This window comes from Leucopleurus acutus (assembly GCF_964270905.1).
Source record: "Leucopleurus acutus genome assembly, chromosome: 7".
In the NCBI taxonomy this organism is placed as follows: Eukaryota; Metazoa; Chordata; class Mammalia; order Artiodactyla; family Delphinidae; genus Leucopleurus; species Leucopleurus acutus.
Window position 1 is genome coordinate 12,181,434 of NC_139150.1, and position 10,935 is coordinate 12,192,368.

The 10,935-nt window shown below is 39.1% G+C and overlaps 1 protein-coding gene across 1 annotated transcript; it reads left to right on the forward strand.

Moving 5' to 3' along the window:
- Positions 1-8,529: 8,529 nt before the first annotated feature.
- On the forward strand, positions 8,530-10,516 carry ZBTB26 (zinc finger and BTB domain containing 26). Its single transcript, XM_082842038.1, has one exon. It carries the CDS (start codon positions 8,623-8,625, stop codon positions 9,946-9,948), a length of 1,326 nt encoding a protein of 441 aa, XP_082698164.1. The 5' UTR covers positions 8,530-8,622; the 3' UTR covers positions 9,949-10,516.
- The last annotated feature ends 419 nt before the right edge of the window (positions 10,517-10,935 follow it).

Here is a 10,935-nt window from a genome sequence, read left to right on the forward strand (position 1 = left end):
GACGGTGGCCTTCCCCTGGGTCTGTAAGTGCGGAGGCGGCCGGAGCGCCGGGTAGGGGTACGAGGTCTCTCAAAATGGAGCCCCCTTGGGGCTCTGGATTGGCCGGGACCTGCCCTGGGATGGGGACCGAGGGGCTGGCCTAGGCCCGGGGGGACTTATGGAGCCCTAGGCCCGGCCCATGCTGTGCCCCGCCCCTTTCCCTTCCCAGCGTCTGGAGTGGGGAGCCTAAGGATGCCCCCAGGGACCTCCTCTTGGGACCCTAGCCGAGGGCACCGCAGTTTGCTTGAACGCCCGACTCTGGCATCTTGTAGGAAGTGCCAGGTCTGGGCCATGGCAAGGCCTCAGGGCCTGCCCGCGAGAATCATTATGAGTGCTAAGCTAGGTTAGTCTTTTGCCACTGGCAACAGCACCTTTATATTTCTGGCGCTATGTCAGGCACTGGGAATTCGTAAGATATTGTTCCAAGTTTCAGGGTCAAGTTTGAGAGCCAGATAAAAACAAATGAGTGCCCCTGCGATGTATGAATCAGTCATGTATGTATGAACTGTTCAAGGGGCAGTTGCTGGGGAGGCTGAAGAAAGAAAGTGACTTCTCAATTTTATTTGTTGGAGAGGATAAGGTGGAGAAGGGCTTTTCCTACAGGAGGAACAGTTGCAATGCTGTGAAGGGATGACTGAGCATAACTTGTGTGGGAAGCGGAGGAGGGGGGCGCGGGGCTCTTGTGCAAAGGATGAGATATGAGGCTGGGAAAGTAGACCGAGGTCCAGATAGTGAAGGTTTAATCCTAAAGGAGGTGGGTACTTTTTGAAGAATTTTGAGCAGGAGACTGGTATAGTCGGATTTGCACCGTAGAAAACCATCTTGTTCTGGAGGTCAGCCTATAGGATAGGAATTTCTATAAACTGATTCTGGACTCTTTAGCTAAAGTCTAGATGCTCTCATTGGAGATTCTTTTGAAGGAGTAGTGGGATCAGTCTAGTAAGAAGTAATGAAATCCTGAAATGGAGTTATGACAGTATTATTGGAAAGAAGGCAGGTAATGCTGTAGTGAATGCTGTAAAGACTCTATAATAAATTGGATGTTGAGGGTGAAAGAAGTATCAAAGCTGAGTCTTAGGTTTTAGGCCTGTGGTATTTGAAGAATGTTAATGCCATTATCAGCAATAAAACCATAAGCCTAGTGTAGATGACAAATTCATTTTTTGGATATGTTGACTTGAAGGCCTAGTGAGATAGCCACATGGAGCTGTCCAGTATAGAGTTGGAAATGCAAATCTGCAGCTCAACCTAAATGCTGTGGCTAGAGGTAAAGGTTTGAATTATCAAAGAGCGTAGAGGTGGAAGCCATGGGAATAGCTGACATCAGGAAGGGGTTATTGAGAAAGAAGGGAATATTTGGGGGGAATGGTTGCATTTACAAAGCAGAAAGAAGACTTAGAACTAATAGTAGTTGGTGTAGCAGCAGAAACAGAAGTAGATGATAAAATATAAGAAGTAGATGATAAATATAAGGGTTCCAGCAACCAAGAAGACTCAAGTCAAGAGAAGAGAATACTGAGAAGGGTCCACTGGGACAGTTGATGCAGAGCATTTGGAGAATGAGGGGGGAAAAGATGGCATTTCTTTATCAAGAGATCATGAGTGACCTTTTACAAAGCGATTTTAATAGAGTCATGAGGTGATAATATATGAAATAATGCAGACCTCAAGTGGTTTGGTGTCAAATGAGAATGAAAAAAAGGCCACATATGAAGGATTTCACAAACAAAATTGACAGGCTTTATTTACTTACTTACCTTGCATTTGCTTATAAAGCACAATTCCAGGCACTATTCTAAGTTCTTTTAAAAATTAACTTAATTTTAAAAATGAATTTACTTTAAAATTAATTTAATTTCCCATAACAACCCTATGAAGTAATATTCTTTGACAGGTGGGAAAACTGAAAAACAGAAGTGGTTAAGTAACTTGCCCAAGGTCACACAACTAGTAAGTGGTGGAGCAGGGTTTTGATTCTAGGAAATGTGGTTTTACCCACTGCACTAAGCAGTGATTGAATATGGGAGTCAAAAGAATGGGAAAAATTTAAGCAAAGATAGACTCAATTAATAAAAAAATGGAGAGGCTTGGAAGGAGATCCAGATTGAGAAGAAGGTAAGTAATGGATTTATGTTTGTGTTATGTATTTGTTTTTTATTTCTTTTCTTCTGTCTTAGATTCTCTTCCAGTCTGTGCCATTTTAGGTCAGTTTCATTCACAGTTAGGTCAGTTTATGTCATGCTTTCATCTATTACTTATTATCTATAATCAGGTCTCCTCTTCAGCTTCAGAGCTGTATCCAGCTAGCTAATGGATTTCTCCTTAATGTCATGCAGGCTCCTCTGGTTAAACATTTTAACACCTGACCCATGGTCATCCCCTCCAATATTCCCTAGCTTATTGAATGACACTCTGTCAAAGATACCCAGTTTCTCAAACCAAATATCTTGGAGTCATCTTGACCTTTCATCTCTTGTTTCCCACCTTGGTCATCAAGTCCATCAGTTCTTTGTTTGAAATATCTTCTAGGATCTGTTTCCTCTCTCCATCCATATTATTTCCACTCAGTATCCATATTATTCAGGCCCTCATTATTTCTATCTTGATCTGTTAAAGTAATAGCATACTAACAGGTTTTCTTGCTTCCACGCCTACTGTTCTCAGAGCCATTCTCCATAAGCTTTTAGTTTTGACTTATTGAGTTTTAGCCAGTTTAAGAGTTTAGATATCATGCATTTCAAGTGATAGAGTAGTAGCCTAGGGCAGGTATTTTTGATTAGCTTGAATTGAGGTTAAGTTTGATTAAGATTAGCCATGAGGATGGAGAGTTAGGAATTTTTTAAATAGAGAAGGTAATAAAACATTGAGAAACCAAGACAGGCTTTCTGAGGAAGTAAGCATTAAGAAAACAGCAAAAAGTCAAGGACTAAGCTTTGAAGAATATACTTACCGTTACACAATTTAGTGAACCCTTGAGGAACAGATCAGCAAAAGAATGGTGGAAAACTGAGGCCAGTAGTTAAGTCACTTGCCCACTTCTGTACAACAGTTTAAGAAGAATGAACAACTAGGTCTGTTTATTCAATATAAATAACCCTCAAAAGCAATAAATGAAAATTGCAAAACAATATATATATATAGTTTATAAGTAAGAAACCTAATTTTATTTTTTGTTTTCTGTGGCTAGAAATGTTGTGATATAGAAGTGTTGTTTTAAAAATGGAGGGGAGGGAGGGCGTCCCTTGCGGCGCAGTGGTTGAGAGTCCGCCTGCCTATGCAGGGAACACGGGTTCGTGCCCCGCTCGTGAGCCATGGCCGCTGAGCCTGCGCGTCCGGAGCCTGTGCTCCGCAACAGGAGAGGCCACAACAGTGAGAGGCCCGCGTACCGCAAAAAAAAAAAAAAAAAAAAAAATGGAGGGGAGGGAGAGTCATTAAGGAAGAAACTTAGAACCAACTGAGAACTGAGTGGAAGGAGGCTGAGAAAGGGGGCTTGTACTTTACCTATATTAAAAAATTTTTCCAAGAAGGGTATATTTCTGTAATCTTACAAAAGAGTGAGACCTTGGAGAAATCAGTGTCATGAAAGTTACCCAAAAGAAGAAAATGATTGAGTTTTATAGAGAGAAAAGCTGTAGTTTATTACAACCTCTTTGAAAAGTGGCATATGGTGTTAATGAAAGACGAAGAAAGATTTCCAAGTAGCTGTGAGTGCTAAGTTGAAAGATAAAGGTACTTTTATGAGGTAGATGAGGAAACAGACTGACATACAGCTTTGGAGTTTATTATACAGAATAGAAAAGTTTTCCTTATCAGTATTATCAGAGGCATTTTAGATAAGAAACATGGATATTTTTGCACTGCCCATCGCACGGCAGTGAACGTTGTTGAACGTAGAATATTCACTGATCATTTCTAGTTACTCCTGTTTGAACAAAGGGAAATTTTCAAATTAGCTGGAACATTTGTTATGGAAATGATTATGGAAGAATTGTGTAAATATAAATAAAGAGAGAATGATCTTAAGTGAGACTATTCCTATTTCATTGATGTTTGAGAAATGGGTCATTTAAAACTTGCTGAGAGAAACTCAGCAGTATTTAGACTTAATCACAGTAACCTAGACAACAGATGATAAGGACCTGAGCCATGCCAATGGTAGTAAGAATATAGAGAGAGAATTTGGAAATCATTCTGAGGAAAGAATCAACAGAATGTGGGGACCAAGTCTCTATTCTACCTGATCAGATCTTTACTTTCTTTAAGTTACTAGAAGGTCTGCTATAATCTAGAATTATGTGAGAGATTTTTATGACAATTATCAATAATTGCTGTTATAAATTAACTATAGTTGGGGAGTCTGAAAATCAAATATATTCATAATGTTATTAAGTCTTGTTTGTAAATGGCATTGAGTTTCATTCTACAAAGATAAATACAGGGCTTCCCTGGTGGCGCAGTGGTTGAGAGTCCGCCTGCTGATGCAGGGGACACGGGTTCATGCCCCGGTCCGGGAGGATCCCACATGCTGCGGAGCGGCTGGGCCCGTGGGCCATGGCCTCTGAGCCTGCGGGTCTGGAGCCTGTGCTCCTCAACGGGAGAGGCCACAGCAGTGAGAGGCCTACGTATCACAAAAAAAAAAAAAAAGATAAATACACAGTATATGTATAGCTGATTCACTTTGTTATAAAGCAGAAACTAACACACCATTGTAAAGCAATTATACTCCAGTAAAGATGTTAAAAAAAAAAGATAAATACACGAAAGATAGAAAAATAATATAAAGTTAAAATAAGTGAGAAAGGAAGGTAAGACAAGGATAATACATAAATGCTTTACTATTAAAGTCCTCTAGACTTGACACAAATTTGGCTTTACGTTGTACTTTTTGTTCTTAAACATAAAACTTTTATTGAAGCATAACTAAATACACAAAAGTATATCAATCATAAGTGTACAGCTGAATGGATATGAGCAGGGAGATCTGAACAGTTACACAGTTAACAGGCATAAGATAAAACTTCAGCTAGCCTAGTTTCATACATGAATTTTGTCATCATGCAGCTTGGGCACAAGTTCTACCTCTAACATTTAATACTTTCCACCTCTCTTAAATTGAGCAAGTTATTTATGTTCACCAAGCTTGGGTTTCCTCGTAGGCAAAGTGGAGATGATAATAATACCTACCTCATAGAGATTTTGAGGATTAAATGGGTCAACTTGGGTAAAGCACTTAGCATTATACCTGGTACTCAGCAAGGATTCAGTAAAGATTAGCTATCATTTTTCTTATTTTTAAATAAAATTAAACCAGTTCATATGAAACAAGTGTTCCTTTTTATTTTGACATTTTAGAAATTTTGTTTAAAATTTGGTTTTATGTTGTTAAAACTATTTTTTGGAAACAAACCCTAGAAAGACATTTTCCCCAGGGCACTCAAAAGAGGGTATCATGATAATGTAGAGCATCTCTACCATAGCTCAATAATAATTTCCAAGGGAACATTAAGAGTTAATTATGGTTTTTGTTGAATGAGCTGTGTAAAAATAACAGTTGGTCCTTGCCCTCAAGTAACTAACAGTCTGTTGGAAAGAGAGACTGGTGACAAGAAACAATTAAGGATAAACTGTGTGGCCTGGAAATAAGAGTTTATCAAAGGGAGACAATACAGTGGACTGAGACATTAAGGAAAACTTCTTAAACAGAATAATTTTTCCTCATATTCTTGGACTACAGCAGACAAATCAAGCACTTTCCTGAGATACCTGTTTGACTGCTTCTGTTGGTAAGTTTCTTGAGACTGATGAATAGGAAGTAAATGAAATTGTACTCCAACTCCTGTCTTTGGAACTTCAAGGAACAATCCCTGAGGATAGTTGTCTAAAGCATTACAAGTACTGTCATATTATAGATGGAAGCAATTAATGCTCATTTTTCAGTGTGAGTAGGAAAATACTGACCTGTCAGTAAATTTAGGACAAGCTAAACCTCTAAGTAAGAATGCCCCTTTTGTTTGGCCACTTGAACAGCAGTCATTTATATAATTTCTAGTTATAAATTGGGACAGTCACTGTTTCCAGATCAAATATATTAAGCTACTGTAATTGCTAAAACTGACCACAGATAGATAATACAGTTGTGCCACTTTGTTTACTGATATAGTCCCTGTGTCTCCTAGATTTTTCCTTTTCATTTGATATTCACCACCTTTTCTATGATGCTGAATTTGCTTCTCTACATCCCTCCTCTCATCTTCATTGTGATTTTTCATTATCTGTACACTCAGAGTGCCATACAAAGGGAAAGCTTATAATTTATGTATAAATATATTTTAATATACCTGTGCCATACCAGTTCCCCCTCCTAAATCTCACCTTTCTTTCAATGACATTTTAATTCGGCTGAAATCCTAAGTTTAAAACCTTTACACGTTACTTTTTTTCATTTTCTATCTCCACTTACCAACTTTTTGAAATATCTTTTTGTTATTTTTCCTTGCTCCTTATTCATTTTCATTCCTTTCTAGGCTCTCATGGCCTCAGACCTGTAATGCTTATGCAGACACCGCATTGGTCTTCCTAACAGCAGTTCTTGCTTCTTACTACTGTCAAATGAATCGCATAGGTTCAACAAATGCAAACTGAGCACCTGCCGTATGTTTAGTACAATATCAGGTGATGGGAATACACACCAGTTTGAACAGAAGAGGGTTTGGCCAGTAATGTGGCTGCATTAAGTAGAATTTGAAGCCAAAGGAAAGAGTGTTTTGCCCTAGAAGTTGCAGGTTCCCAGCATTAGCTCCATTGAATAGGGTGGAGATTCTTCTCTCTAATGCCATGTAGCTTGCAGTTTTGGGGGAAGGAACAAGTATAGGTATCCTGAGCGTTATGTTAGAAGCACTTAGTTATAGGTCCAGTAGAGACAACTGTTCTAATCTAAGGGGTTAGGGAAGGGCCCTCAGAGGAAATAAAGGAGTCAGAATTGGCTAGGAATAGTGTTATGGACTAAAGAAATAACTGCTAAGGTTTGGAGTCAGTAGAGTGCTGTCATGAACCAGGCACTGAGCAATATGAGTGAGACCTAGATTCTGCCTTTACGAGCTGGTGTTCTATGAGCCTTTGTAATTCAGTGTTCTAGAAGATAAAATTATAAAGATTGGGCTTCGGGGCCAGATGTTGCTAGGAACAGCTGGTTGTCTCTTGATTCTCAACTACGGAGTTGATGGATACATAAAGTTCAAGGTGAATTTATTGATGCACTGAGATTGTAGAGCCGCTTCTCAGGGGTAGACCTGATATACCTACTGATCTCACAGAAGACTGCTATATAAACTGGTGGATTGTCATTGTAAAAATAATAAATGTGTTGACAATATCATGTTGCCATGGCTAATTCATCCTTCCCTTTAGAGTGACACATGGGAAGCCAAGTTATCAGAAAATCGTTTGAAGAGTATGGAATCAGAACATGGGGACTTTCTCCAAAGGAATTGCTTCATAAAGGGACAAACACACAGAGTTTTGGCAAAGACACCTTCTCCATGGTTGAATGGTTTATGCTAATGTTTACCTTAATTATTCTTAAATTTACTTGATCAGTTTATATTCAAGAGGTTAGTCTTCATCCAGGAGACAATGGGAGGTCACAGAAGGATTTTAGGCAGCAGTTGGATATAATCAGATCTGTGTTTTTGAAAGATGACGTGTAATGGTGTAGAAGTTGGATTAGAGGTAATAGAAGCTGGAACCAAGGAACATTTATGAATCAGTTCTAGTAGTCCGGTTGATGGGTAATGCTGAATAAATAGGGATAAGGAAGAAAGAATAGAATCTAGTAAGGATTAACTAGATCCACCTTACTCCTACTCAGATTCCCACCAAGTGACTCATGTGGTTTTTCTATGTCAAATATTTACTTCATATATCAAGAAATGTTTAAGAAAGAGTTTAGGTTTGTCCAAAATGCACAGGATAAAGACCTGTGCCTTCGACACTGTCTAAAAGTTGTCCCTTTAGGCATGTGACTTTCATTTTATTGCAGAAATACTTGTATGAGTAAATTCACATCAGTTTAAACAGAAGAGGGTTTACCCAAGAATGGGGCAAGCAATGTCACTGCAGTAAAATACAAAGCAAAGGAAAAGAGTGTTTTGTCTTCGAAGAAGCAGGTTCACAGTATCATGCAAAATAAAGTAGTTATTTCATTATTACTTGTTGGGATGTTTTAGGTAGTTCTTGAAACCTGATAGAATTATCATTTGAGAAGCAAAAAAAGTGCCCTTTGAATAACTCAAGCACTGTTCTTGTATTAAGCATCTTAAAAAGTTGAATGAATACCAAGCTATTTACACGGATACAAGTCCACTCCTTAGGTGCAATTGACACTTGATGTTGCTAAGGTAATTTTTAACAGCCTTTGAAAGCAGTTATACTAGCTTCGTCTTTCAAGGAAAATTTTATTCAGATACATATAAACAGGTATGACAACACAAATTTGTTTTTGGAAGGAAAATCCAGGTTTTCTTAATTGTTTGTATTTTCTTAAATTCATCCTTTTTAACATTTCTGTTCTTTAGGTCTGCCAAAATGTCTGAAAGATCAGATCTCCTTCACTTCAAGTTTGAAAATTATGGAGATTCAATGTTACAAAAAATGAACAAATTAAGAGAAGAGAATAAATTTTGTGATGTTACAGTTCTCATAGATGATATTGAGGTACAGGGGCATAAAATTGTGTTTGCTGCAGGTTCCCCCTTCTTAAGAGACCAATTTTTACTGAACGATTCCAGAGAGGTGAAAATCTCCATATTACAGAGTTCTGAAGTGGGGAGACAATTGCTCTTATCCTGTTACAGTGGTGTGCTGGAATTCCCTGAGATGGAACTGGTAAATTACTTGACGGCTGCGAGTTTTCTTCAGATGAGCCACATTGTAGAACGGTGCACACAGGCCTTGTGGAAGTTTATAAAGCCAAAACAACCAATGGATAGTAAAGAGGGATGTGAACCGCAGAGTGCTTCTCCCCAGTCAAAAGAACATCAGGGAGATGCCAGAGGCTCCCCAAAGCAGGACTCACCTTGTATCCATCCATCTGAAGACAGTATGGATATGGAGGACAGTGATATTCAGATTGTTAAGGTAGAATCTATTGGGGATGTATCAGAGGTTAGAAGTAAAAAAGATCAGAACCAGTTTATTTCTTCTGAACCCACTGCTTTACATTCATCAGAGCCCCAGCACTCCCTGATAAATTCAACTGTGGAAAACAGAGTAAGTGAAATAGAACAAAACCACCTCCACAATTATGCCCTGTCTTACACAGGCAGTGATAACATCATCATGGCCTCAAAAGATGTCTTTGGGCCTAATATTCGAGGTGTAGACAAAGGCCTACAGTGGCATCACCAATGCCCAAAGTGTACCAGGGTGTTTCGTCACCTGGAGAACTACGCCAACCATTTAAAAATGCACAAACTCTTTATGTGTCTACTCTGCGGCAAGACTTTTACTCAGAAAGGCAACCTTCATCGACACATGCGTGTGCATGCCGGCATTAAACCTTTCCAGTGTAAAATCTGTGGGAAAACCTTTTCTCAGAAGTGTTCCTTACAGGATCATCTTAACCTTCACAGTGGAGATAAGCCCCATAAGTGTAACTATTGTGACATGGTTTTTGCACATAAGCCAGTTTTGAGGAAACACCTTAAACAGCTGCATGGCAAAAACAGCTTTGATAATGCCAATGAAAGAAATGTGCAAGACCTCACAGTGGACTTTGATTCTTTTGCATGTACAACAGTCACAGACTCTAAAGGGTGTCAGCCACAGCCTGATGCGACACAGGTCCTGGATGCAGGTAAACTGGCCCAAGCTGTCCTGAACTTAAGGAATGATAGTACTTGTGTGAATTGAGTAGGGCCTTTATGCTCCTAACTAGAACTGACTGCAAACATGGCAATAGTCTGAATCTTTTTAGGAGTGATTTTGCGAATTTGACTTCTCCAAAGCCTCTGTGCTCTGGAAGTCATAGGGGTGAGTCAAAGCACTAATAGACCAGGCAACTTGCCACTTGGAGTGGTCTTGCCTTCCTTTTGCCCTTTCCCATGTTCTGTTTTGAATTATTTATCCTGTGATGTCTGTTTCCTTTCCCAAGGAATATTCCACCTGTCTACCTAACATTGACTTATGTCTTAGACTGACACTGTTTTAGACTTTTCACTGGGCACATTCTGAAGGTACCAACAAGTTAATAATATCACCTCCAATCCACTAATAGATGCTATGCTAAGAGAAGCGAATAATATTTTTCATTGGCAGAAAATAAGCTGAGATATAAGGAGATATTGCTGTTGGCCTGAATATGTGATAGAATTTGTAGTTGCCTTGCCTACTGATAATTCATCTGTGTCTGATAAATGAATGAATCTGCTTCCTACAATTTGTATTTGTCTTGGAGCTGGCTATAAAGTATTTTAGATTATTCTGTACTCTTTTCAACAGTATATAGCCCAACTTCACATCATTGAAGTTCACATAGACCAGAGTACAATATTTTTAGCAACACCTGCAGACAGATAGTTAGGAATCAGCATGGGGAGCATAACCAACAAAGGATAGTAGTACAGTTGTACAACAGTACTTATTTGGGAGGTCTTCCCCAAAAAGAAGCCAAATGTTTATAATTAACCTCTAACTTACTTGGTGATGCTTTTGAAGTCAGGATTGCTCCAGGCACATTTAAAGTGTGCTAACGCGTAATGGTCTCTCTGAAAAGGGGCTATCTGGAGTCATTCTCTAGGCTTTGTTTTAGAAGTTAGCCATCAGTAAGGTGAGTTTGGCCTTCAGAGCTTTGTCCAGTGTATTGTAATAGTCTCTGAATTCTCATTTCCTTGTGTACCT

What these genes read in the sequence shown, in the direction of transcription:
- ZBTB26 (XM_082842038.1), top strand. Translation starts at nt 8,623, where the DNA reads ATGTCTGAAAGATCAGATCTCCTTCACTTCAAGTTTGAAAATTATGGA.